Source organism: Pleurodeles waltl, chromosome 4_1, assembly GCF_031143425.1.
Source record: "Pleurodeles waltl isolate 20211129_DDA chromosome 4_1, aPleWal1.hap1.20221129, whole genome shotgun sequence".
Taxonomy (NCBI): domain Eukaryota; kingdom Metazoa; phylum Chordata; class Amphibia; order Caudata; family Salamandridae; genus Pleurodeles; species Pleurodeles waltl.
Genome location: NC_090442.1, coordinates 185,449,353 through 185,472,099, shown reverse-complemented (window position 1 = coordinate 185,472,099; position 22,747 = coordinate 185,449,353). Strand labels below are relative to the sequence as shown.

Genomic DNA, 22,747 nt, shown 5'->3' with positions numbered 1-22,747 from the left:
CAACCAGACAATGCTATACAAATAAGTGGAAACGATTTGTATACTACTGCCAACCTAAAAATATAGATCCACTTAAAGCGTCAGTACAAGATATTGTGTGCTATTTGCTTTATTTACAAAAAGCAAACCTGGCCTTTTCCTCTTAACATTCATCTAACAGCCATATCAGCATACCTACAAACCATACAAAATACTTATCTCTTTAGAGTTCCTGTCATAAAAGCATTTATGGAAGGACTTAAACGCATTATTCCACCCAGAAATCCACCAGTTCCTGCATGGAGTCTTAATATTGTACTCACAAGACTAATGGGCCCACCATTCGAACTCTTATGCTCTTCATTTCCTCACATGGAAGGTTGCTTTCTTAGTAGCAATTACTTCATTAAGAAGAGTAAGTGAAATTCAAGCATTTACTCTAGAAGAACTGTTCTTCCAAGTACACAAACACAAAGTAGTACTTAGGACAAACCCAAAATTCTTGCCTACAGTGGTTTCACCTTTTCACATTAATCAGTCAGTGGAATTGCCAGTCTTCTTTCCACAGCCAGACTCTACTGCTGAAAGAGCTCTACACACTATTGACCTTAAAAGAGCTCTAATGTATTACGTAGACAGAACAAAAGATTTTAGGAAAACTTATCAACTTTTTGTTGCTTTCCAACAACCACATAAAGGTAATCCCATTTCAAAACCAGGATTAGCTAGAAGGATCGTGAGATGTATTCAAACATGTTACCTTAAGGCAAAAAGGCAACTATTAATAACTCCAAAAGCACATTCCACTAGGATAAAGGGTGCCTCTATGGCATTCTTTGGAAATATACCAATGGCAGATATATACAAAGCTGTCACATGGTCCACACCACATACCTTGACAAAGCATTACTGTGTGGATGTTTTATCAAGACAACAAGCCAGTGTTGGACAAGCAGTGCTAAAAACACTATTTCAAACCACTTCAACCCCTACAGGCTAACCACCACTTAAGTGGGAGGAGAACTGCGTTTTACTGCAGCTACACATGCCATTGAACGGAAAATGTCACTTACCCAGTGTACATCTGTTCGTGGCATGTAGTTCTGCAGATTCACATGCGCCCTCCCTCCTTCCGGAGCCTGTAGACGTTGTAGTACTCATTTGTACATAAGCGTGTGTGTGTGTGTGTGTGTGTGTGTGTGTGTGTGTGTGTATGTGTATATATATATATATATACATATATATATATATATTTTTTCTTTTTTTTTTGCATGGACATCTGTAGGAAGTTGGCTCTGTATGTGCTATTTCAAAGTAAGGAATAGCATGCACAGAGTCCAAGGGTTCCCCTTAGAGGTAAGATAGTGGCAAAAAGAGATAATACTAATGCTCTATTTTGTGGTAGTGTGGTCGAGCAGTAGGCTTATCCAAGGAGTAGTGTTAAGCATTTGTTGTACATACACATAGACAATAAATGAGGTACACACACTCAGAGACAAATCCAGCCAATAGGTTTTTGTATAGAAAAATATCTTTTCTTAGTTTATTTTAAGAACCACAGGTTCAAATTCTACATGTAATATCTCATTCGAAAGGTATTGCAGGTAAGTACTTTAGGAACTTCAAATCATCAAAATTGCATGTATACTTTTCAAGTTATTCACAAATAGCTGTTTTAAAAGTGGACACTTAGTGCAATTTTCACAGTTCCTAGGGGAGGTAAGTATTTGTTAGGTTAACCAGGTAAGTAGGACACTTACAGGGCTTAGTTCTTGGTCCAAGGTAGCCCACCGTTGGGGGTTCAGAGCAACCCCAAAGTCACCACACCAGCAGCTCAGGGCCGGTCAGGTGCAGAGTTCAAAGTGGTGCCCAAAACACATAGGCTAGAATGGAGAGAAGGGGGTGCCCCGGTTCCGGTCTGCTTGCAGGTAAGTACCCGCGTCTTCGGAGGGCAGACCAGGGGGGTTTTGTAGGGCACCGGGGGGGACACAAGCCCACACAGAAATTTCACCCTCAGCAGCGCGGGGGCGGCCGGGTGCAGTGTAGAAACAAGCGTCGGGTTCGCAATGTTAGTCTATGAGAGATCTCGGGATCTCTTCAGCGCTGCAGGCAGGCAAGGGGGGGATTCCTCGGGGAAACCTCCACTTGGGTAAGGGAGAGGGACTCCTGGGGGTCACTTCTCCAGTGAAAGTCCGGTCCTTCAGGTCCTGGGGGCTGCGGGTGCAGGGTCTCTCCCAGGCGTCGGGACTTTAGGTTCAAAGAGTCGCGGTCAGGGGAAGCCTCGGGATTCCCTCTGCAGGCGGCGCTGTGGGGGCTCAGGGGGGACAGGTTTTGGTACTCACAGTATCAGAGTGGTCCTGGGGTCCCTCCTGAGGTGTTGGATCGCCACCAGCCGAGTCGGGGTCGCCGGGTGCAGTGTTGCAAGTCTCACGCTTCTTGCGGGGAGCTTGCAGGGTTCTTTCAAGGCTGCTGGAAACAAAGTTGCAGCCTTTCTTGGAGCAGGTCCGCTGTCCTCGGGAGTTTCTTGTCTTTTCGAAGCAGGGGCAGTCCTCAGAGGATGTCGAGGTCGCTGGTCCCTTTGGAAGGCGTCGCTGGAGCAGGATCTTTGGAAGGCAGGAGACAGGCCGGTGAGTTTCTGGAGCCAAGGCAGTTGTCGTCTTCTGGTCTTCCGCTGCAGGGGTTTTCAGCTGGGCAGTCCTTCTTCTTGTAGTTGCAGGAATCTAATTTTCTAGGGTTCAGGGTAGCCCTTAAATACTAAATTTAAGGGCGTGTTTAGGTCTGGGGGGTTAGTAGCCAATGGCTACTAGCCCTGAGGGTGGGTACACCCTCTTTGTGCCTCCTCCCAAGGGGAGGGGGTCACAATCCTAACCCTATTGGGGGAATCCTCCATCTGCAAGATGGAGGATTTCTAAAAGTTAGAGTCACTTCAGCTCAGGACACCTTAGGGGCTGTCCTGACTGGCCAGTGACTCCTCCTTGTTTTTCTCATTATTTTCTCCGGCCTTGCCGCCAAAAGTGGGGCCTGGCCGGAGGGGGCGGGCAACTCCACTAGCTGGAGTGTCCTGCTGGGTTGGCACAAAGGAGGTGAGCCTTTGAGGCTCACCGCCAGGTGTGACAATTCCTGCCTGGGGGAGGTGTTAGCATCTCCACCCAGTGCAGGCTTTGTTACTGGCCTCAGAGTGACAAAGGCACTCTCCCCATGGGGCCAGCAACATGTCTCGGTTTGTGGCAGGCTGCTAGAACTAGTCAGCCTACACAGATAGTCGGTTAAGTTTCAGGGGGCACCTCTAAGGTGCCCTCTGGGGTGTATTTTACAATAAAATGTACACTGGCATCAGTGTGCATTTATTGTGCTGAGAAGTTTGATACCAAACTTCCCAGTTTTCAGTGTAGCCATTATGGTGCTGTGGAGTTCGTGTTTGACAGACTCCCAGACCATATACTCTTATGGCTACCCTGCACTTACAATGTCTAAGGTTTTGTTTAGACACTGTAGGGGTACCATGCTCATGCACTGGTACCCTCACCTATGGTATAGTGCACCCTGCCTTAGGGCTGTAAGGCCTGCTAGAGGGGTGTCTTACCTATACTGCATAGGCAGTGAGAGGCTGGCATGGCACCCTGAGGGGAGTGTCATGTCGACTTACTCATTTTGTTCTCACTAGCACACACAGGCTTGTAAGCAGTGTGTCTGTGCTGAGTGAGGGGTCTCTAGGGTGGCATAAGACATGCTGCAGCCCTTAGAGACCTTCCTTGGCATCAGGGCCCTTGGTACTAGAAGTACCAGTTACAAGGGACTTATCTGAATGCCAGGGTGTGCCAATTGTGGATACAATGGTACATTTTAGGTGAAGGAACACTGGTGCTGGGGCCTGGTTAGCAGGGTCCCAGCACTCTTCTCAGTCAAGTCAGCATCAGTATCAGGCAAAAAGTGGGGGGTAACTGCAACAGGGAGCCATTTCTTTACACAAGCCCCCCCCAGCCCACAGGCCAGGAGACTCAGCCCAAGCTGGGAGAGTCTTCCTAGTCTGTCAGGCGAGGAAGAGTAGGAGAAATAGGCTGGTTAGTTGCAGGGCCTACTCTGCCTTACATCCGTCTGTTCAGGTCATTCCCTTTGGGGAACGGACCTACTTCCACAGTGATAGGACCTAGTCTGAATTGCCTCTTGTCTGCCTCTTCAATGTCTCCACCCATTCTTTCTATCTTGGTCTTAGAGGTATCCACCTCTGCTAACCTTATCTTGGCCAGGGTTACCCCTAGCTTACCCAGAGAGGTTACCCAGAGCTGGAGTAACCCCACCATGACCAATAGGGTCAGGGGGCCTAACTTGCTATTTGGCATGGGGTCAGACCACCATGCTAAGGATAGTGCAGCCATAAAGGCTAACACCCAGCAGAGGCCACTGACAGCTGTCAGTGCCCAGAACCACACCTTTAGCTCTTCACCTAAAAGGGAAGGGGCTAAGTTACAGGCCTCTTTGGGTTCAGGTTGCCTGTCTGCTGTATTAGAGTGGGGGGTTACCACATCTTGTAGTAAACACCCTTCTTCCACTCTTTCTTCTGTTAGCTGAGGAGCCACCCACTCAGGTTTAACAGTTGCCTGTCTAGCCAGGACTTCTTGTGGGTCAGGTTGGACTTTATCAGGGCCATTTTTGGAGTTCTCCCCTACTGGAGCAGAATCTCCTTGGCTTGCTGTAACCTTGGCTAAAGGTTGTCCACCCTTCCTACTCTGTTTTCTTTTCTTCTTCTTCTGGGGCCTGCTTGCATTTACTGCAGAGGCAGGACTTCCAGAATCCTTGGGAGAGGACTGGCACTGGACCAGTTCCTCTCTTGGGCTCTGACTAACCTCTGGGTAGTCATTTCCAAGGAGACAATCAAGGGGGAGGTCTGTACTGACTACTACCCTTCTCCAGCTAAGAGTGCCACCCACTTCTATGGGCACTAAAGCCACAGGCCTCTTAGTGACCCTGTCTAGGCTAACTCTTACCCTGGCAGTCTCACCTGGGATGTACTGGTTTGAGAGCACCAGCCTGTCATGCACAATAGTGTGACTGGCACAAGTGTCTCTCAGGGCAGTGGTTGGGATTCCATTCACCAGTAGGTGGTGGAAGTGTCTACTTCCCTCTGGAATCTCCAACTCACCTGTTGGGCCCTGTTTCCAGTTGAAGGCTATGAAGACCTCCTCATCTGAGGAGTCATCTCCCATGGCTACACTGGTTACCCCAGGAATTTTGTTCTGGGGTTTGTTTTTGGGACAAGAAGTGTCCTTGGTGTGGTGCCCAGACTGTTTACAGTTGTGGCACCATGCCTTAGTGGCATCCCAGTTCTTACCCTGGTACCCACCTTTGTTTTGGGTTGTGTCCTGGGGCCCACCCACCTGTTCTGGTTTTTGGGGGCCTACAGAGGACTCTTTTTCTTTGTTTCTAGTGTTACCCACTTTCTCCTGGGGAGTTTTTGTAACCCCTTTCTTTTGGTCACCCCCAGTGGAAGTTTTGGTTACCCTAGTCTTGACCCAGTGGTCTGCCTTCTTTCCCAATTCTTGGGGAGAAATTGGACCTAGGTCTACCAGATACTGATGCAACTTTTCATTGAAGCAGTTACTTAAAATGTGTTCTTTCATAAACAAATTATAAAGCCCAACATAGTCACACACTTCATTTCCAGTTAACCAACCATCTAGTGTTTTTACTGAGTAGTCTACAAAATCAACCCAGGTCTGGCTCGAGGATTTTTGAGCCCCCCTGAATCTAATTCTATACTCCTCAGTGGAGAATCCAAAGCCCTCAATCAGGGTACCCTTCATGAGGTCATAAGATTCTGCATCTTTTCCAGAGAGTGTGAGGAGTCTATCCCTACACTTTCCAGTGAACATTTCCCAAAGGAGAGCACCCCAGTGAGATCTGTTCACTTTTCTGGTTACACAAGCCCTCTCAAAAGCTGTGAACCATTTGGTGATGTCATCACCATCTTCATATTTTGTTACAATCCCTTTGGGGATTTTTAGGATGTCAGGAGAATCTCTGACCCTATTTAAGTTGCTGCCACCATTGATGGGACCTAGGCCCATCTCTTTTCTTTCCCTTTCTATGGCTAGGAGCTGCTTTTCCAAAGCCAATCTTTTGACCATCCTGGCTAACAGGGGGTCATCCTCACTGAGAGCATCCTCAGTGATTTCAGAAATGCTGGACCCTCCTGTGAGGGAAGCAACATTTCTGACTATCATTTTTGGAGACAGGGCTTGAGAGGCCCTGGTCTCCCTATTTAGGACTGGAAGGGGGGAATTGCCCTCCAAGTCACTAATTTCTTCCTCTGTGAAGTCATCCTCAGAGGGGTTGGCTTTTTCAAACTCTGCCAACAGCTCCTGGAGCTGAATTTTGGTAGGTCTGGAGCCAATGGTTATTTTCTTTATATTACAGAGAGACCTTAGCTCCCTCATCTTAAGATGGAGGTAAGGTGTGGTGTCGAGTTCCACCACATTCATCTCTGTATCAGACATTATTTTGCTAAAAGTTGGAAGACTTTTTAAAGAATCTAAAACTGTTTCTAGAATCTAATTTCAAACCTTTAACAAACTTTTAACTCTAAAAGACAATGCTAAACAGGGACTTAACACACAAGGCCCTAGCAGGACTTTTAAGAATTTAGAAAAATTTCAAATTGCAAAAATGAATTTCTAATGACAATTTTGGAATTTGTCGTGTGATCAGGTATTGGCTGAGTAGTCCAGCAAATGCAAAGTCTTGTACCCCACCGCTGATCCACCAATGTAGGAAGTTGGCTCTGTATGTGCTATTTCAAAGTAAGGAATAGCATGCACAGAGTCCAAGGGTTCCCCTTAGAGGTAAGATAGTGGCAAAAAGAGATAATACTAATGCTCTATTTTGTGGTAGTGTGGTCGAGCAGTAGGCTTATCCAAGGAGTAGTGTTAAGCATTTGTTGTACATACACATAGACAATAAATGAGGTACACACACTCAGAGACAAATCCAGCCAATAGGTTTTTGTATAGAAAAATATCTTTTCTTAGTTTATTTTAAGAACCACAGGTTCAAATTCTACATGTAATATCTCATTCGAAAGGTATTGCAGGTAAGTACTTTAGGAACTTCAAATCATCAAAATTGCATGTATACTTTTCAAGTTATTCACAAATAGCTGTTTTAAAAGTGGACACTTAGTGCAATTTTCACAGTTCCTAGGGGAGGTAAGTATTTGTTAGGTTAACCAGGTAAGTAGGACACTTACAGGGCTTAGTTCTTGGTCCAAGGTAGCCCACCGTTGGGGGTTCAGAGCAACCCCAAAGTCACCACACCAGCAGCTCAGGGCCGGTCAGGTGCAGAGTTCAAAGTGGTGCCCAAAACACATAGGCTAGAATGGAGAGAAGGGGGTGCCCCGGTTCCGGTCTGCTTGCAGGTAAGTACCCGCGTCTTCGGAGGGCAGACCAGGGGGGTTTTGTAGGGCACCGGGGGGGACACAAGCCCACACAGAAATTTCACCCTCAGCAGCGCGGGGGCGGCCGGGTGCAGTGTAGAAACAAGCATCGGGTTCGCAATGTTAGTCTATGAGAGATCTCGGGATCTCTTCAGCGCTGCAGGCAGGCAAGGGGGGGATTCCTCGGGGAAACCTCCACTTGGGTAAGGGAGAGGGACTCCTGGGGGTCACTTCTCCAGTGAAAGTCCGGTCCTTCAGGTCCTGGGGGCTGCGGGTGCAGGGTCTCTCCCAGGCGTCGGGACTTTAGGTTCAAAGAGTCGCGGTCAGGGGAAGCCTCGGGATTCCCTCTGCAGGCGGCGCTGTGGGGGCTCAGGGGGGACAGGTTTTGGTACTCACAGTATCAGAGTGGTCCTGGGGTCCCTCCTGAGGTGTTGGATCGCCACCAGCCGAGTCGGGGTCGCCGGGTGCAGTGTTGCAAGTCTCACGCTTCTTGCGGGGAGCTTGCAGGGTTCTTTCAAGGCTGCTGGAAACAAAGTTGCAGCCTTTCTTGGAGCAGGTCCGCTGTCCTCGGGAGTTTCTTGTCTTTTCGAAGCAGGGGCAGTCCTCAGAGGATGTCGAGGTCGCTGGTCCCTTTGGAAGGCGTCGCTGGAGCAGGATCTTTGGAAGGCAGGAGACAGGCCGGTGAGTTTCTGGAGCCAAGGCAGTTGTCGTCTTCTGGTCTTCCGCTGCAGGGGTTTTCAGCTGGGCAGTCCTTCTTCTTGTAGTTGCAGGAATCTAATTTTCTAGGGTTCAGGGTAGCCCTTAAATACTAAATTTAAGGGCGTGTTTAGGTCTGGGGGGTTAGTAGCCAATGGCTACTAGCCCTGAGGGTGGGTACACCCTCTTTGTGCCTCCTCCCAAGGGGAGGGGGTCACAATCCTAACCCTATTGGGGGAATCCTCCATCTGCAAGATGGAGGATTTCTAAAAGTTAGAGTCACTTCAGCTCAGGACACCTTAGGGGCTGTCCTGACTGGCCAGTAACTCCTCCTTGTTTTTCTCATTATTTTCTCCGGCCTTGCCGCCAAAAGTGGGGCCTGGCCGGAGGGGGCGGGCAACTCCACTAGCTGGAGTGTCCTGCTGGGTTGGCACAAAGGAGGTGAGCCTTTGAGGCTCACCGCCAGGTGTGACAATTCCTGCCTGGGGGAGGTGTTAGCATCTCCACCCAGTGCAGGCTTTGTTACTGGCCTCAGAGTGACAAAGGCACTCTCCCCATGGGGCCAGCAACATGTCTCGGTTTGTGGCAGGCTGCTAGAACTAGTCAGCCTACACAGATAGTCGGTTAAGTTTCAGGGGGCACCTCTAAGGTGCCCTCTGGGGTGTATTTTACAATAAAATGTACACTGGCATCAGTGTGCATTTATTGTGCTGAGAAGTTTGATACCAAACTTCCCAGTTTTCAGTGTAGCCATTATGGTGCTGTGGAGTTCGTGTTTGACAGACTCCCAGACCATATACTCTTATGGCTACCCTGCACTTACAATGTCTAAGGTTTTGTTTAGACACTGTAGGGGTACCATGCTCATGCACTGGTACCCTCACCTATGGTATAGTGCACCCTGCCTTAGGGCTGTAAGGCCTGCTAGAGGGGTGTCTTACCTATACTGCATAGGCAGTGAGAGGCTGGCATGGCACCCTGAGGGGAGTGTCATGTCGACTTACTCATTTTGTTCTCACTAGCACACACAGGCTTGTAAGCAGTGTGTCTGTGCTGAGTGAGGGGTCTCTAGGGTGGCATAAGACATGCTGCAGCCCTTAGAGACCTTCCTTGGCATCAGGGCCCTTGGTACTAGAAGTACCAGTTACAAGGGACTTATCTGAATGCCAGGGTGTGCCAATTGTGGATACAATGGTACATTTTAGGTGAAGGAACACTGGTGCTGGGGCCTGGTTAGCAGGGTCCCAGCACTCTTCTCAGTCAAGTCAGCATCAGTATCAGGCAAAAAGTGGGGGGTAACTGCAACAGGGAGCCATTTCTTTACAACATCTATCTTATTATATATCTATAGTTGTACATACACAATCTTTCACTACTTCCTTCACCCTTCTGTGGGAAAACAATCTAACAAAGGAGTCGGTGCCCCTGCGCGCTATCACCGAGAGGAGTCACTAGATCCAGTGACTCAAAAAAAAAAAAAAAAGACTTATTCGAAGAAAAACAACTTGTAACACTCCGAGCCCAACACTAGATGGCCGGATATAAACAGCATGTGTATCTGCTGCACTACATGCCACGAACAGATGTACACTGGGTAAGTGACATTTTACACATGCACACACCACACACCCCACACACCCCACCTTGGTGGGCTCTACGATTTCTTTATTGATATCAGGCAAACGTCTGACCTTTTAATGTACCTTCTTTTTTCGGATGATTTATTAACTGATAAATTCCTGAAAGAATGCCACCCCTGGCATCAATGTCTCTATGTACACAACGTTTAGGATGTGGGCTTTACATATGCATTGTAGTACTTGCCGGTCCGGTTCTATACTGAAAGTCACTTCAGAGTTTAATTATCAGTTAAGAATCATTCTCTTATAGAATATTCCTTTCTTTGTGATTTGTGAGCTTGGGAGAGACCCCAATATATTATGTCCAAGACATGATCCTGTCTTTCCTATTTAAGGTGTCTAGTGCCTCTTTACTGTTTCAGGGAAAGTGTTCCTGGTTATAGCCAGGTTATAGTCCTTCAAGTGACTGGTTTTATTTTAATTTAGCATAGCTTAAGTCCTGTAAAAACAGCTCTCCTAAAATTGTCATCTCAAGCAAAAGCAGCTTGTGTGGCTTTGCAGAAATGTAGCTTTTTAATACTTACACTTTGCTGTTTGGATGCAAGCAGCAGACAACCCTTCTTGTAAGGGACCTATAGCCGTTGGTGCTTGCTAGTGACTGTATGTGTCTTCCTGGTTCCCTTTGTTTAAATAGTGAAGGCCTTTTATATGTCCCTGACATCAGCTGGTAGGCAGGCGGGAGATGTTCCCATAACTGTGCTGGTGGCAGTTCTCAAAATATGACTAATACCTGTGCCTAATGCACTTTTATTTATACCCATTTTATATATTTGTTTTCTTTAGCTCCTACAACATTCCTGCTATACAGCCAAAAGAATGCCATTAATCGAATGGTGATCGACGAGCAGCAGAGCCCAGATATCATCCTCCCAATTCATAGCTTGCGCAATGTGCGTGCCATTGACTATGACCCACTCGATAAACAGCTATATTGGATCGACTCTCGTCAGAATATCAGAAGGGCTCAGGAGGATGGAAGCCAGGTACGTGAAAGTTGTCTGTACTTGCTTATTTATAAATAGTCTCCACCAAGACATGGCAAAAATAAATAAAACACATTCTGGTGGCTTGCCTGCAGGTTCCTCCTTTGACTCGCTTCCATGTGACTGCAGATTCCTCGCTTATTAACTCGCCTCCAGGATCCAGAAAGTTGAAATGGGTCTCTTACATTAATAGATAGCTCCTCGGCTCAAACTCAGCTTTAGGGTCCATTCCAGATATAACATCAAAGACCCTTAAAAGCTCCATCCTAGCAACCAACGTCCGTTCATTTTCTTGGGATAAATACTTCTAACTGCAGATTCCTCAACTTGTGAATATTCCCCAGCCGTCCGATTGGATCTAGAAACTTTAAAGCAGTACTTTCCATCATACCAGTAGGTGATGAATTGTGACTGCGCTGACATCTTTCCACTCTGGAACTAAGGAGTGGAGCTGTATATAAGTGCCACCCATGCGGGCTGATGTCTGTTCCTTTCTTCCTGTCTTTCAGACCATTAATTTTCTCCACAATTAACAAGCGTGCAAAGGAAAATATCATCCATTTAGTGACAGGGTTTAAATCTTGTAGGAAGACCCTCAAAGTCTGCTTACAGTGCTTATGGTCAGAGCACGACTCCTACAGCAACTGAGCCCGAAGGCCCTACGGAACTGAGAGGCCAAACTTTACTTTGCCAAACACAAGAAGACTCCGCACCATTACCAGCCAAAGGAAGTTCTTAGTCCCTCTGCAGAGCCATAGTCATTGTTGAAGTCTTTAATTCCAAGAAAATGCATAAGTCATCTAAGCAGAAGTCATCCCCCTCCTGCCACTCTTGGACTTCAGAGGGGGCGCAAAGGGGTATCAAGGCGCCTTCCAGTCTCTGTCCTGTTCTCAGTCGGAGTGTATTAATTGTCTGTTCTCAGCGTACCCTGAATGTCCAGATCAGTCAGCAACAATGTAGCAAGAAGATGCCTTCAGAGAGACCATGCTGGGCATTTTCAGCACTTTACTGGCTTTCTCTGGTGTACCTTAATGCCCCACGCATCTACAGACCTCCAGTCAGACTCCTCTCCGCATCATCTGTGGCCTTTGACACAGCATCGGGTCCAGCACCAACTCTGATACCAGCTTCCGTTTTGGCATCATTACCTGCTTTAGTTCTCTACATATCAACGCCGAAGGAGGATGTACAGCCCATCGTGTTATCAGACGCTCAGCAGAATCCACGTCGACCGGGATCCTTCAGACGCTGGTACCTTGCTCTTACCACATTGTAGGGCCCAAACTTTGCTCAATAATTTTGGCACTGACTCAGACAAGGACAGCTATGATGAGGGGGATGACTATATTCCCCAATATGATGAGGCTAGCTGGTATGAGGAAGTTAAAGATGACAGTGTCCTTGATACTTCTCCAGATAACTGGTGTGTCTTCACCTGGTCCTGCTATGGAGAAAAACACCTCTTTCACAGTTATGTGAAGGTTGGTAGAAGCTCTCTGCTTACATCTTCAAACTATGGAAGTGGAGACTAATGTGTTAAATGAACTGCTTCAAATAGGTCAGGCTCCTACATAGCCCCTGTTATCTTTTAATGCAGCCCTTACTGATACCCTTTTGTGCACTTTGTCAAAACCATTTTCACGTCCGTCTGTTCAACAGCTGGTACTCTGTCACCATTGTTCCACACCTGGTGACCCTGCCTTTCTTACTCAACAACTGAGAGCCTAGTGGTACATGCTTCAACAAGCAGAGTAAATCTTGGCTCTTTTCCCTCCACTCAGTCAAGAATGTAAGCTAATATAAATATTTAGGAAATGTGTTTGAGGATTGTGATCCGAATCTGTTGGTATCAAAACCCAGGTTGGCACCTAGACCGGCACCAAAAGATTCACTGCTGACAAGAAAATCAGACCTCAAATCTGTTGAACCAGTCTTCAGGAAACTACAGGACAAGCTTTGTTTGCCAGAGGCAGATAGTCATTCATCCCCAGACGGGCCGAATCCTCACTCAACTTCCAGCACCGGTTACTCAGCCTTCTAAAAGGCAGCTCACTTTTGAGGACGCTCTGAAGCCCCCTCTACCACCAAAGCAACAGAAGAAGCATGATAATGCCACCAGTCCTCTTCCTGAACCTCGGCTGCAACCTCCTTCTTTCCACCCCACCCAGACCTTCCTCTCCATCACCTTCCCCACCTCCTTCTCTGCCTCACCGACTATCCTTCACTCCACAGGGTACACCTCACTGTAACATGGGTAAAATTGGTGGAGGGCATACTTATGACATGCTCACCCCCTGAAGGGAGGTTCTTGGGATCCACCTGGGGTACTGATCCTGTCCTTCATCCAGCCCACCCCTCCCTGCAGAATGCAGAAACCATGAGGTTCTAGGTAGGGCTGTTGCTTGCTATCATGTGCAGATGCATAAAGAGCCTGTCAAAAAGAGCATCCTCTTTGAAGCTCTTACCTCAACCCATTGCTCCTTGGAGTATCTGCCCATGCTTAAGAGGATGATCAAAGCTCACTCCTGACCTCTTCAAGGAACCGATCAAGGCTCAGGTTATTACTGTCCCGTTTGAGTAAAAATACAAAGCCTTCCCTTCAGATCCCATCTATGTTAGGGGCCAACTCCCACCAGATTCCTCCGTGGTTCATACTGCTCTTAAGCCAGCAAATACTTAGCCGGACAAAAGGAGCAAAAAGACACATCTGGTAAATGTGTAGCTGTGTGCCAACCACTGGCTCATCGCCAATTCCATTGGTTTTCTCTAGATCTGACTGGGCCCACTAGGACGAAATAGAGGAGCTCCTCCAACATCTTCCTGGAGCACTGTAAGAAAGGATGTGAGTTGATCATAGAAGGCAAACCATCAGATGTGCCCTGTGGTCACTGCTGCTCGGGAGATCAATTCCAGGGTTCTCCTCCACAGACATGCTGGCTCGGTGTCTGACTTTTCACGCTGTACGTACAACACCATCTCCCGAACCTACCCTTCGATGGGAAACACCTAATTGGGCTGCAGGTTGACTAGATGCTGACGAAAATCAAAAAAGACATGGAGGTGGTGGAAGCCATAGGCGCCTTGCAGATGCCTACCCTGTGTTGGTCTTCTCGACGTTAAGTGTACTGCGGAGGCTCCAAGACCACCTGCCCGAAGCCTCCAAGTCCTTATAACGCCAGCCTGCCTGACAAACTTCCACAGGGACTTCTTAAGGGTTGCCCACTGTGGAAAGAGTGCCAAAGGTAGCTCCTCTAAGGGAGCTGCCCCAGCCAAACAATGACTTGACACGCCTCCCACCAATCACACAAAACCTGTCGGGGGACGGCTTCAGGTGTCCTTCCCTGCTTGGACTCATGTCACCTCAGACCAGTGGGTGTAAGACATCATTCAGCAGGGCTACAGCCTGGAGCTCATCACCCCACAACTTACCACCCCTTCCCCTACCCTCCCCCTCCATCAGAACACCAACACCTGCTTTGGGAAGAGTTCCAAGGGTGCCTACTCAAAGACCATAGAGCCTGTGCCGTAACACCTGCGGGGCTCAGAGGTGTATTCCCTCTACCGTCTCATTTTCAAAAAGGACAGTTAATTCTGCTACAGCAAGGCAACTTCATTGCTACTCTCTACTTTAAAGATGCCTACTTCAATATCCCAATTCATCCGGAGCATCAGCACTACCTCCAGTTTGCGGTAAGTGGTCAACACTACTACTTCAAAGTACTGCCCTTTGGAGTCACCACCACACCTCAACTTTTTACCAAATGCCTTGCAGAAGTAGCCATGCCACTGCGAAGACTGGGAGTCCCTGTATTCCCATTCCTAGACTGGCTGATAAAGAATGCAACAGCAGTGCTGTGCGCACATTCAAGCCACTGTAGACCTGCTTTACCATCAACGCTGTAAAGTCCCTTCTCCAACCACTTCAAATTCAACGCTATCTGGGAGCCATCCCCAATGCAAAGGTCAGCAAAGCCTAGCCCAGTCCAGCAAGGATCCAGTCCTTCCAAGCGTTGCTGCCTCTTTTTCAGCCAAATTAACAGGTCACAGGCCGGACAGTTATGCACCTCATAAGCATGATGGCGTCCTGCATCGCTGTAGTACCCCCACACAAAATTGTACAAGCTCCTGCTGCAGGAGTGCTTATCGCATCAGTGGTCTAAGGAGGACAGTCATTGGGAAGATCTAGTGTTGATTAGCCACCACAAATTGGTTGCAGGTGTGACCCTTTCGCAATCCAGTTCCCCAGAAGTGTAAAGTTCCCCAGATAACCATTACATCAGATGCATCTCTTGGAGGGATTGTTTTTGAAGGAGGGGAGGGTCATCTTTGGAACATAACACTCACAAGGGTCTCAATATCAACTATCTGGAGTTGTTAGCAGCCTATCTATTCCTCACAACCTTTCTTCCCCACATAGTAGGCAAGGTACTCATATGGAGAGACAACATGACTACTATGTGTTACATCTAGAAGCAAGGTGGCACTCGCTCCCCTCAGCTTTCTTTATTAGCTCAGTCTACCTGGCACTGGGCTCTCCACTACAGATCAACCTGTTGGTGGAATATCTCCCGGAGGTGGACAATGACTTTGCCGACCTCATCATCCGGATACAGCAACAAATCCACGAGTGGAAACTCCATCCAAGAGTCATCCTACGGTACTTCCAGTGCTGGTGGTTTCCAGATGTAGAGCTCTTTGCCACAGCAGAAACTGCAAAATGCCCAAACCTCACCCCCAGATTCCTACATCCACAGTCCATGGGCAATATACAATGGATGAACTGGTCAGAGATACTTGCTTACACATTTCCACCTCTCCCCCCTCATCCCATTCATGGTTCAGAAGTTGCAGCAACCCTCTCAACCTAGTTGCTTCTACATGGACTAGACAACTGGTTCACCACTCATCGAGCTTTCAGGGTTCGGCATGAGGCTCCCAAACGGGCCAGATTCTCATGCAGTACCATGGAGAAATCAGGCACCCCGATCCCAAGAGTCTCAACCTTACACCGATCCCAAGAGTCTCAACCTTGCCATCTGGCTCCTGAAGTCTTAAAATTTCGTTATCTCAATCTCCTTAAATGCCTGAGAATTCTTGAAGCAGGCTGGCTCACAACTGGTGCCTGCTATGCTGCCAAATGGAAAATGTTTGCCTTTCAAACCAGATTGACCCCTAGCAGCCACCCTTCAAAACATCGTTTGATACCTACTACACCTCCAAACATGGACTTGGCTTCACCTCCATTCGGCTGCTCTGGCTACGTATCTCCAGAATAGACACCATGTCGCTTTTTAGGACTCCAGTCATTAAAGCTTTTATGTAGAGCACCAATTCCCCCCCACCCCCCAAGCATCATAGACCACATTTGGTGCTTGGTCTGTTCCAGTGTGATGTCAGACTGCGTGCCGGAGGTTCCTGTGCGTGGTAGCCATCTTCAGGTTATTTTTTCCACCATTGGGTCTGGAGCTCCGAAGGTTTTGGGAGCAACACCAAAGAATCCTGAAAAAATCTAGTTTTTGGAAATAATTGCCAAATGAGAGATGGAAACAGCGAGAGAGAAGGGAACAGCCGGTCACACTTCCCAGCGGGGTACTCTGACAGAATTCGCACATGGCAGGTGGCAGGAGAATGAAGCATGGTGTAGGGGTCAAGGAAAACTCCCCCTTTTAAACTTGTCCCGAACTGCCAATATAAATTCGCCTAGCACGACCCGCACACAGTTTGTAACCTCTGCTTGCCAAAAGACCACAAGGACTGTGAGCCCTGCGCTGCATTCGTACTGAAAACACTCAAGGTGCGCTGAAAGCAGATAGAGGAACACCACGCAGCAATGCACAGCCAGAAACCACAGGCGTCCCTGAAGGATCTGTGCCTTTTCAGTGATAATGAAGAGCAGGTTGGGGGCACAAAATCGACCCACAGAGGGTCAGACGTAGAAATTCTCAAGGGGGACGCAGAGAAAAAAATGTGCGGTGAACAAAGTGATGAAGGACGTCGAAAAGAGACATGAGAAGGTAAAGAGACTGCCGAAAACCTCAGAGGACAAGATCCCTGAGAAAAAGTCGCACAAGGTGGCCCAACGTCCAAGAAAAAGTCAATCGAGGGTCAGCGACGAACAAAGCAGGCCCACAGATCCCAGATGAGGAAAGCAGAGCGTTGAAACAGACGAAAACCTCCACAGGAAAAGAAACCATGAAACCATCTGAGGAAGAACCGCCTGCAGCGAAAGAGACAATCGGCGATGCAGGACATCAAAAAGCTTAGAGGTGGAGAAGAAGAGATGGAGACTAGAGGCAGAAATAGCGGCACTCCAACGCAAGAAGGACTTCGAAGACACACTGAAAGAATTCAGGATTCCAGCTAAGCCTTCCACGACCACAGACTTGGAAGAGGCTGCTCTAGAGGTGTCGGCAACCCCCTAAGCCCCACGAAGAGGAGGCAGAGGAGTATTTCTATGACCCTGAAGGGGAAGAGGCAACAGAGGGGCTTTGAAGACGAACAAACTGACATCGACACAGAGAGCCTAGAAGAGGAGGTAGACGGCTACACCTCGAGGCCTTCGCCCTCTGACAACATCACACTCTACAAAAACCTGATAAAGAGGGGCAGCTAAAACCTATGATGTGCCTCTAGAGGAAGAGAAGGGAGACTTGTGCTTCCTCCTAGAACACAAGAAATGATCCTCACAACCACAACTTAAATCTTTTTCCTAGGAACAAGACTGGATGCGATGAAAGCACACGCATACCCAACTCAAAAGAGAGTATAGGCAAACAGAGCAAACCCGCCTTTACCTTGGGGGCAATCTCATGACAGTGAGGACAGTCATGAAACTAATGGCCATAATGGCATCATGCATCCTCCTCAGAACCCATGTGAGACTCCACATGCGCCCATTCCAGGGCATAACCAAAGGGAGACTTTTCAAGACAACAACTCCATTGGTGACTATTACAACAGATGCATCTCACAAGGAATCAGAAGCACACACAAGCAACATGAGAATTTGGGTCTGGTGGAACAATGCTGATGCAATAAAACACATCAACTTCCTAGAGATGGAGACAGGTCTACTAGCCCTTAAAGCCTTTGAAACACAAGTAACAGGATAAAATGTTGTAATCCAAACAGACAATACAACACCAATGTTTTACCTGAACAAACAAGGGGGCACAAGGTAATTCACCTAAGCAAACTAGCCCAAGAGATGTGGAAATGGGCGATACCCGAAGGGATCAACTTACAAACAATCCACGTGCCAGGGAAGGACAACATAGAGGCAGACAGACTGAGCAGACAGGAATGCAGCCCGCACGAGTGGGAGATAAAACAAGAAAGCCTAGAAAAAATCTTCAAGATTTGGCGCACACCAACAATCAACCTGTTCGCATCAGCAGAAAAAGGAAATGCCAACTCTTCGTCTCCAGGTTTCAACACCACCAATCAGAAGGGAATGCCCTGTCACTAAACTGGCCAGGGTGATTTGTCTACACCTTTACACTGATTCCTCTAATAAAAAGTATTAGAGAAGTTCAGGCAACCAGGAATTAACTCTATCCTAATAGCCCCACAGTGAGCCAGACAAACCCAGTATTCAAACCTACTCGAGCTGTCCAAAGAATAAATGATCAAGATCAAGGTAAAGCAAGACCTGCTCACAATGCAGAAGGGGCGAGTGTTCCACCCGGAACCAGCAACACTCAATCTAACAGCATGGCGCCTGAATACATAGAATTAGGACACCTAAACCTACTACCTTGGACCATGGAACTAAGGAAGGAGGCTAGAAAGCTAACAAGACGCTATGCAACAAACTGGACACAAAATGGTGCACAGAGAACAATACCTTGGAGACAATATCTAGACAGGAAAGAGTAATATCCTATCTAACACACCTGCTGGACAGTGGGATCAACCACTCCTTTCTTAAAGTACACTTTGCAGCAATTGTGAGCTACTCCAGGGGAGCTTTGGGTAAAGTTTTTTCACTGCACTGTGATTAAAAGGTTCCTGGAGAGAACCAACACAGTTGATGAAAAAAACATTTGAGCCTATGCACAAAGCAGAGCTCCGGTTTACCACTCTAAAAACTGCCTTCCTGACCATACATACAAATTCACAAGGGCAAGGTAGTCCTCAGGGCAAACGCTCAATACCTACCTAAGGTGGTGAGCAAATTCCACATCAATCAAAGCATCCAGTTGCCAGTATTTTTCAAGAATCCACAGACACAACTGGAAAATACTTTACTTACTCTTGGTGTAAGAAGAGCACTGATATACTACCTAGAGGAAACCCAACAGTTTTGCAAGGGGAACCAACTGTTCATATGCCAAATCCAGCAAGGGGGTCACCTGTCACAAAAGGGAACTATTTCACAGTGGATTGTGGAGACAATACAAACGTGCTACACCTCAGCTGGCAAATATCTACCTTATCGCCCTAAAGCACACTGAACAAGGGTGCAGAACTAGCATTCATGGCAAATGTGCGCAGCAACAACATGGGCATCCCCACACACATTCACCAAGCATTGTTGTGAGGACATACAAATGCCTAAGGAAGATCAAGTGGGATAGAAGGTACTACAGCACATCTTTATGAGCTCATAATTTCACCCCACTCAACCCAAGGAAGGCGAAACTACATAATCTAATCCACAGCAAGGATTCATGCTGCAAAACGAAACTGTTACTTACCTGCAGGAGTAATTTTGCAGCCTGAAGAGTTTTCTGGATTCACATACGACCCACCCACCTCCCTGGAAATGAGCACAAGACAGACGGGTGGGGAAGAGGTCATATCTAAAGATAAACTGTTCTTTAAAACAAGAGAGAAAGATAAGAACAGTACAAGAATCTGAAGATAGCTACCATGCACAAGAACTTCCAGGGTGCCATCTGACGTCACACAATGGACAGACCAAGCAAAAAAATTGTGGTCAACGACACCCAAGAGGTGGGTGGGGGGAGCTGGGGGTGGTGACAAAAAGGGTGGACAGACAATTCCGAACCCAACCACAAGACGGCGGAATAATGCACAGTATGTGAATCCTGAAAACTCTTCAGGCTGCAAAACTAGTCCTGCTGTTAAATAACCATTTAGTTTTCTTACCACAACCAGATTCAGTTGCAGAAAGGGCTCTCCATACCTTGTACGTAAAGCAAACCTTAATGTACTATGTACATAGCATAAAGCCCTTTAAAAAAAAAAAAAAACAACCACCACATAAGGGAAAGGCCTTATTGAAATCAGGCATAGCCAGGTGGGTAGTTAAATACATCCAAACCTGTTACACAAAAACTAAGCTTTGCCTGCTCCTCCTGGGGCCAACGTTACCAAAGAGAAAGGGGCCTCAATAGTCTTCCATGGAAACACACCAATAGCAGACATTTGCAATGCAGCTACTTGGTCTACACCACACGCTTTCACTAAACACTACTGTTTAGACATATTAACTGGCCAACATGCCAGTGGTGGTCAGGCTGTACTGCGTACCCTCTTTCATTCTTCTGCAACATGTTCAGGCTAGCCAAGGCTTAGTGGAGGACTGCTTTACAGTTTGTGCAAAGTATGTGTATTTACAGCCACGCGTGCCTCTAACTGAAGATGTTACCCTGTAAGCATCTGTTCGTGGCATGTGGTGCTGTAGAGTCACATGGCCCTTTCCCAGACAGTTCTGGCTGTTTGTTATTATTACTTCCTACTTCTCTTGCATGGTAATCTCGCTTTCTCTTTTCTGTGTCGCTTTGCTCCAGTTTCATCCTTACCCTCTGTGCAGATAATAATCTAAGAATGGAGCCAATGACCATGTGCATTGCAAGCAAGAGGTGGAGTCAGAACTTCAGGACTTTCTTTAGTCTTAACCAGTTCACAGACCCACCGCCTTAGGGAGGTAATGTTATGGTATTGATTCACAAGATGAGGAAACTGCGGTGAGAAGTATCCATCACAAGAACAAATTACCTACCTTCGGTGATAATCTTTCTGGTGGGTATTCTATCTAACAGCAGATTCCTTACCGACCATCCCACCTGCCTGTTCTGTGAACTCTACTCTTTATCCTTCTAAAAATGTCCCAATCTATAGATCTGCACACTAGTCATGCCAATCTGCCGATGGCTCTGCATCTGAGGGCTTGGACAGCCTAGAAAGCCACAGATGTCATCACACGTGTGGTTCTTATATATGGTTTCACTAGTCCCTTCCGGCGCAAACACCATCACCTACTAGGGTGCAGGAGTGGTGCTTTAAAGTTTGTGGATTCAGTCTGATGCCTGGGGAATATTCACAAGATGAGGAATTGTGGTTAGAGTATCAACCAGAAAGATTGTTACTGAAGGTAAGTAACTTGTTCTACTGCACCCTTAACACAAATTCAAAGTGGTTTTATTCAAATTATGCTTTTAGCAGTGTTGTATAGTAAATCTCCCCTGAACATTTCAGAGTTTTAGCCTTTGTTCCCATCACAGATGTTGATCTGTGTATGCGTATGTCTGTCTTTGGTGCCTGGGACCCAGGCACAACTCAGGTCCTGTAAGAAGTGTAGCCTCATGCATGCCAAGACATCTAGGGGTGGGAGGCAAAGTTTCTTAAGCTGTAGCCGAGAGATAAGCATGGTTTGTCGTCAATCCAGATTAACTAGGCCTTGATGTGCCCAATATGGTCACCTGTAGCACCTTCTGCACCTATAGTGGGCCTGAAGGTTTTAAACTGCCCTCTCTGAAGAGTCTTCGTCAAGGAGAAGTTTCAGAAATAAGCCAAAGTTCTACCAACAGACTTTAAAGCACAGCCAACTCTGAAAGATTGCTATTGAATAGAGTACCCACAAAAGACCTGGAAGGTTATCTATCCTGAAAACACCTTGAAGGCCATCAATCCCGAAAAGAGATAAGGCATTGAGACTGAAAAGTCTTAGCAGAATTTCAGTCTTGATAAAAAGAAAAAAATATTTAAAAAAAAGTATTTTGCTGATGATCTTACAATTCATACACAGCAAAGACGTAACAGACAATACCGGACCAAGACAAGACCCTTAAAAACAACATAGTCATATATTTTAAGAAGCTCATGAAGTGGAGGAAGATTATGCTTTTGCTGAATATGGGGTTATAGAAACACCTGCCAAATGTGGATGACAGTTAACCACATTTGCGAAATGAGGATATCATCTGGTCTTCTCTAGCATATGATACGGCATTATATCAAGGGTTTAATAAAAGAGCAACTGATGGCATTTAAATTGAAGAGCATGAAGATTTTTTTTTTTTTGCAAGCACGTACTTATAACTCCAACAGCCTCATGTATAGTGCATAGACAATAGCTTTTCCTTCCTAGACCCACTTTACACAAAAAGGCTCATAGATGCAAATAATCTCTTCCTCAGGACCACAGCATGACAGATAGCAAAAGATTATAAGCAGCAGGAAGGAAAAGGTACAAGGTAACCGCCATGCAGTGGCACATAGCAACATTGTCTTGCTCAAAACCACACCATCCTTTACTCCTCCACAGACTGGGAGTCACCATAAATGCAGCAGAGAACACCTCCAGTCCCTCCATGTTCAGCCTCTCTTAGGGGACCGTAGTGATAATGGCCATCAGCGTGGCCTATCCCAGCCAACTCAGGGTGCAGACATTCCAGCAGCTATTGCCCCCTTTTCAGCAAGATCATCAACTCCCAGAACAGTAACATTCCTCTTAGGAATGATGGCCTCATGCGTAGCCATAGTCCCCTATGCCAGACAGCACGTTTGTTCGCTTCAGCATAGTTAAGCAGCACAATTGTCACAGGCGGAGGGTCGCTTGGAAGACCTAGTGTTAATATGGGCGACACCTATTGCTTTCTCTAGTGGTGGAACAGCAACAATCTGTTGCAGGGCCAGCCCTTCACAGACCCCCTTTTGAAGATGACCCTAGCCACGAACACCTCACTCAAGATGGGGAGTGTATCTTCAACACCTAACTATCCACAGCATGTGGTCACCACAAAAGCAGGGTCTCCACCTCAATTACCTCG

General features: G+C 47.0%; 1 protein-coding gene across 1 annotated transcript in view; it reads left to right on the top strand.

The window, feature by feature from the left end:
• LRP6 (LDL receptor related protein 6) overlaps positions 1 to 22,747 on the top strand; it is a 591,871-nt gene that overhangs the window by 328,502 nt on the left and 240,622 nt on the right. The window contains exon 13 of the mRNA XM_069228018.1: positions 10,528 to 10,727. Within this exon, the coding sequence (XP_069084119.1) occupies positions 10,528 to 10,727 (200 nt within the window). The remainder of the gene's footprint in view (positions 1 to 10,527; positions 10,728 to 22,747) is intronic.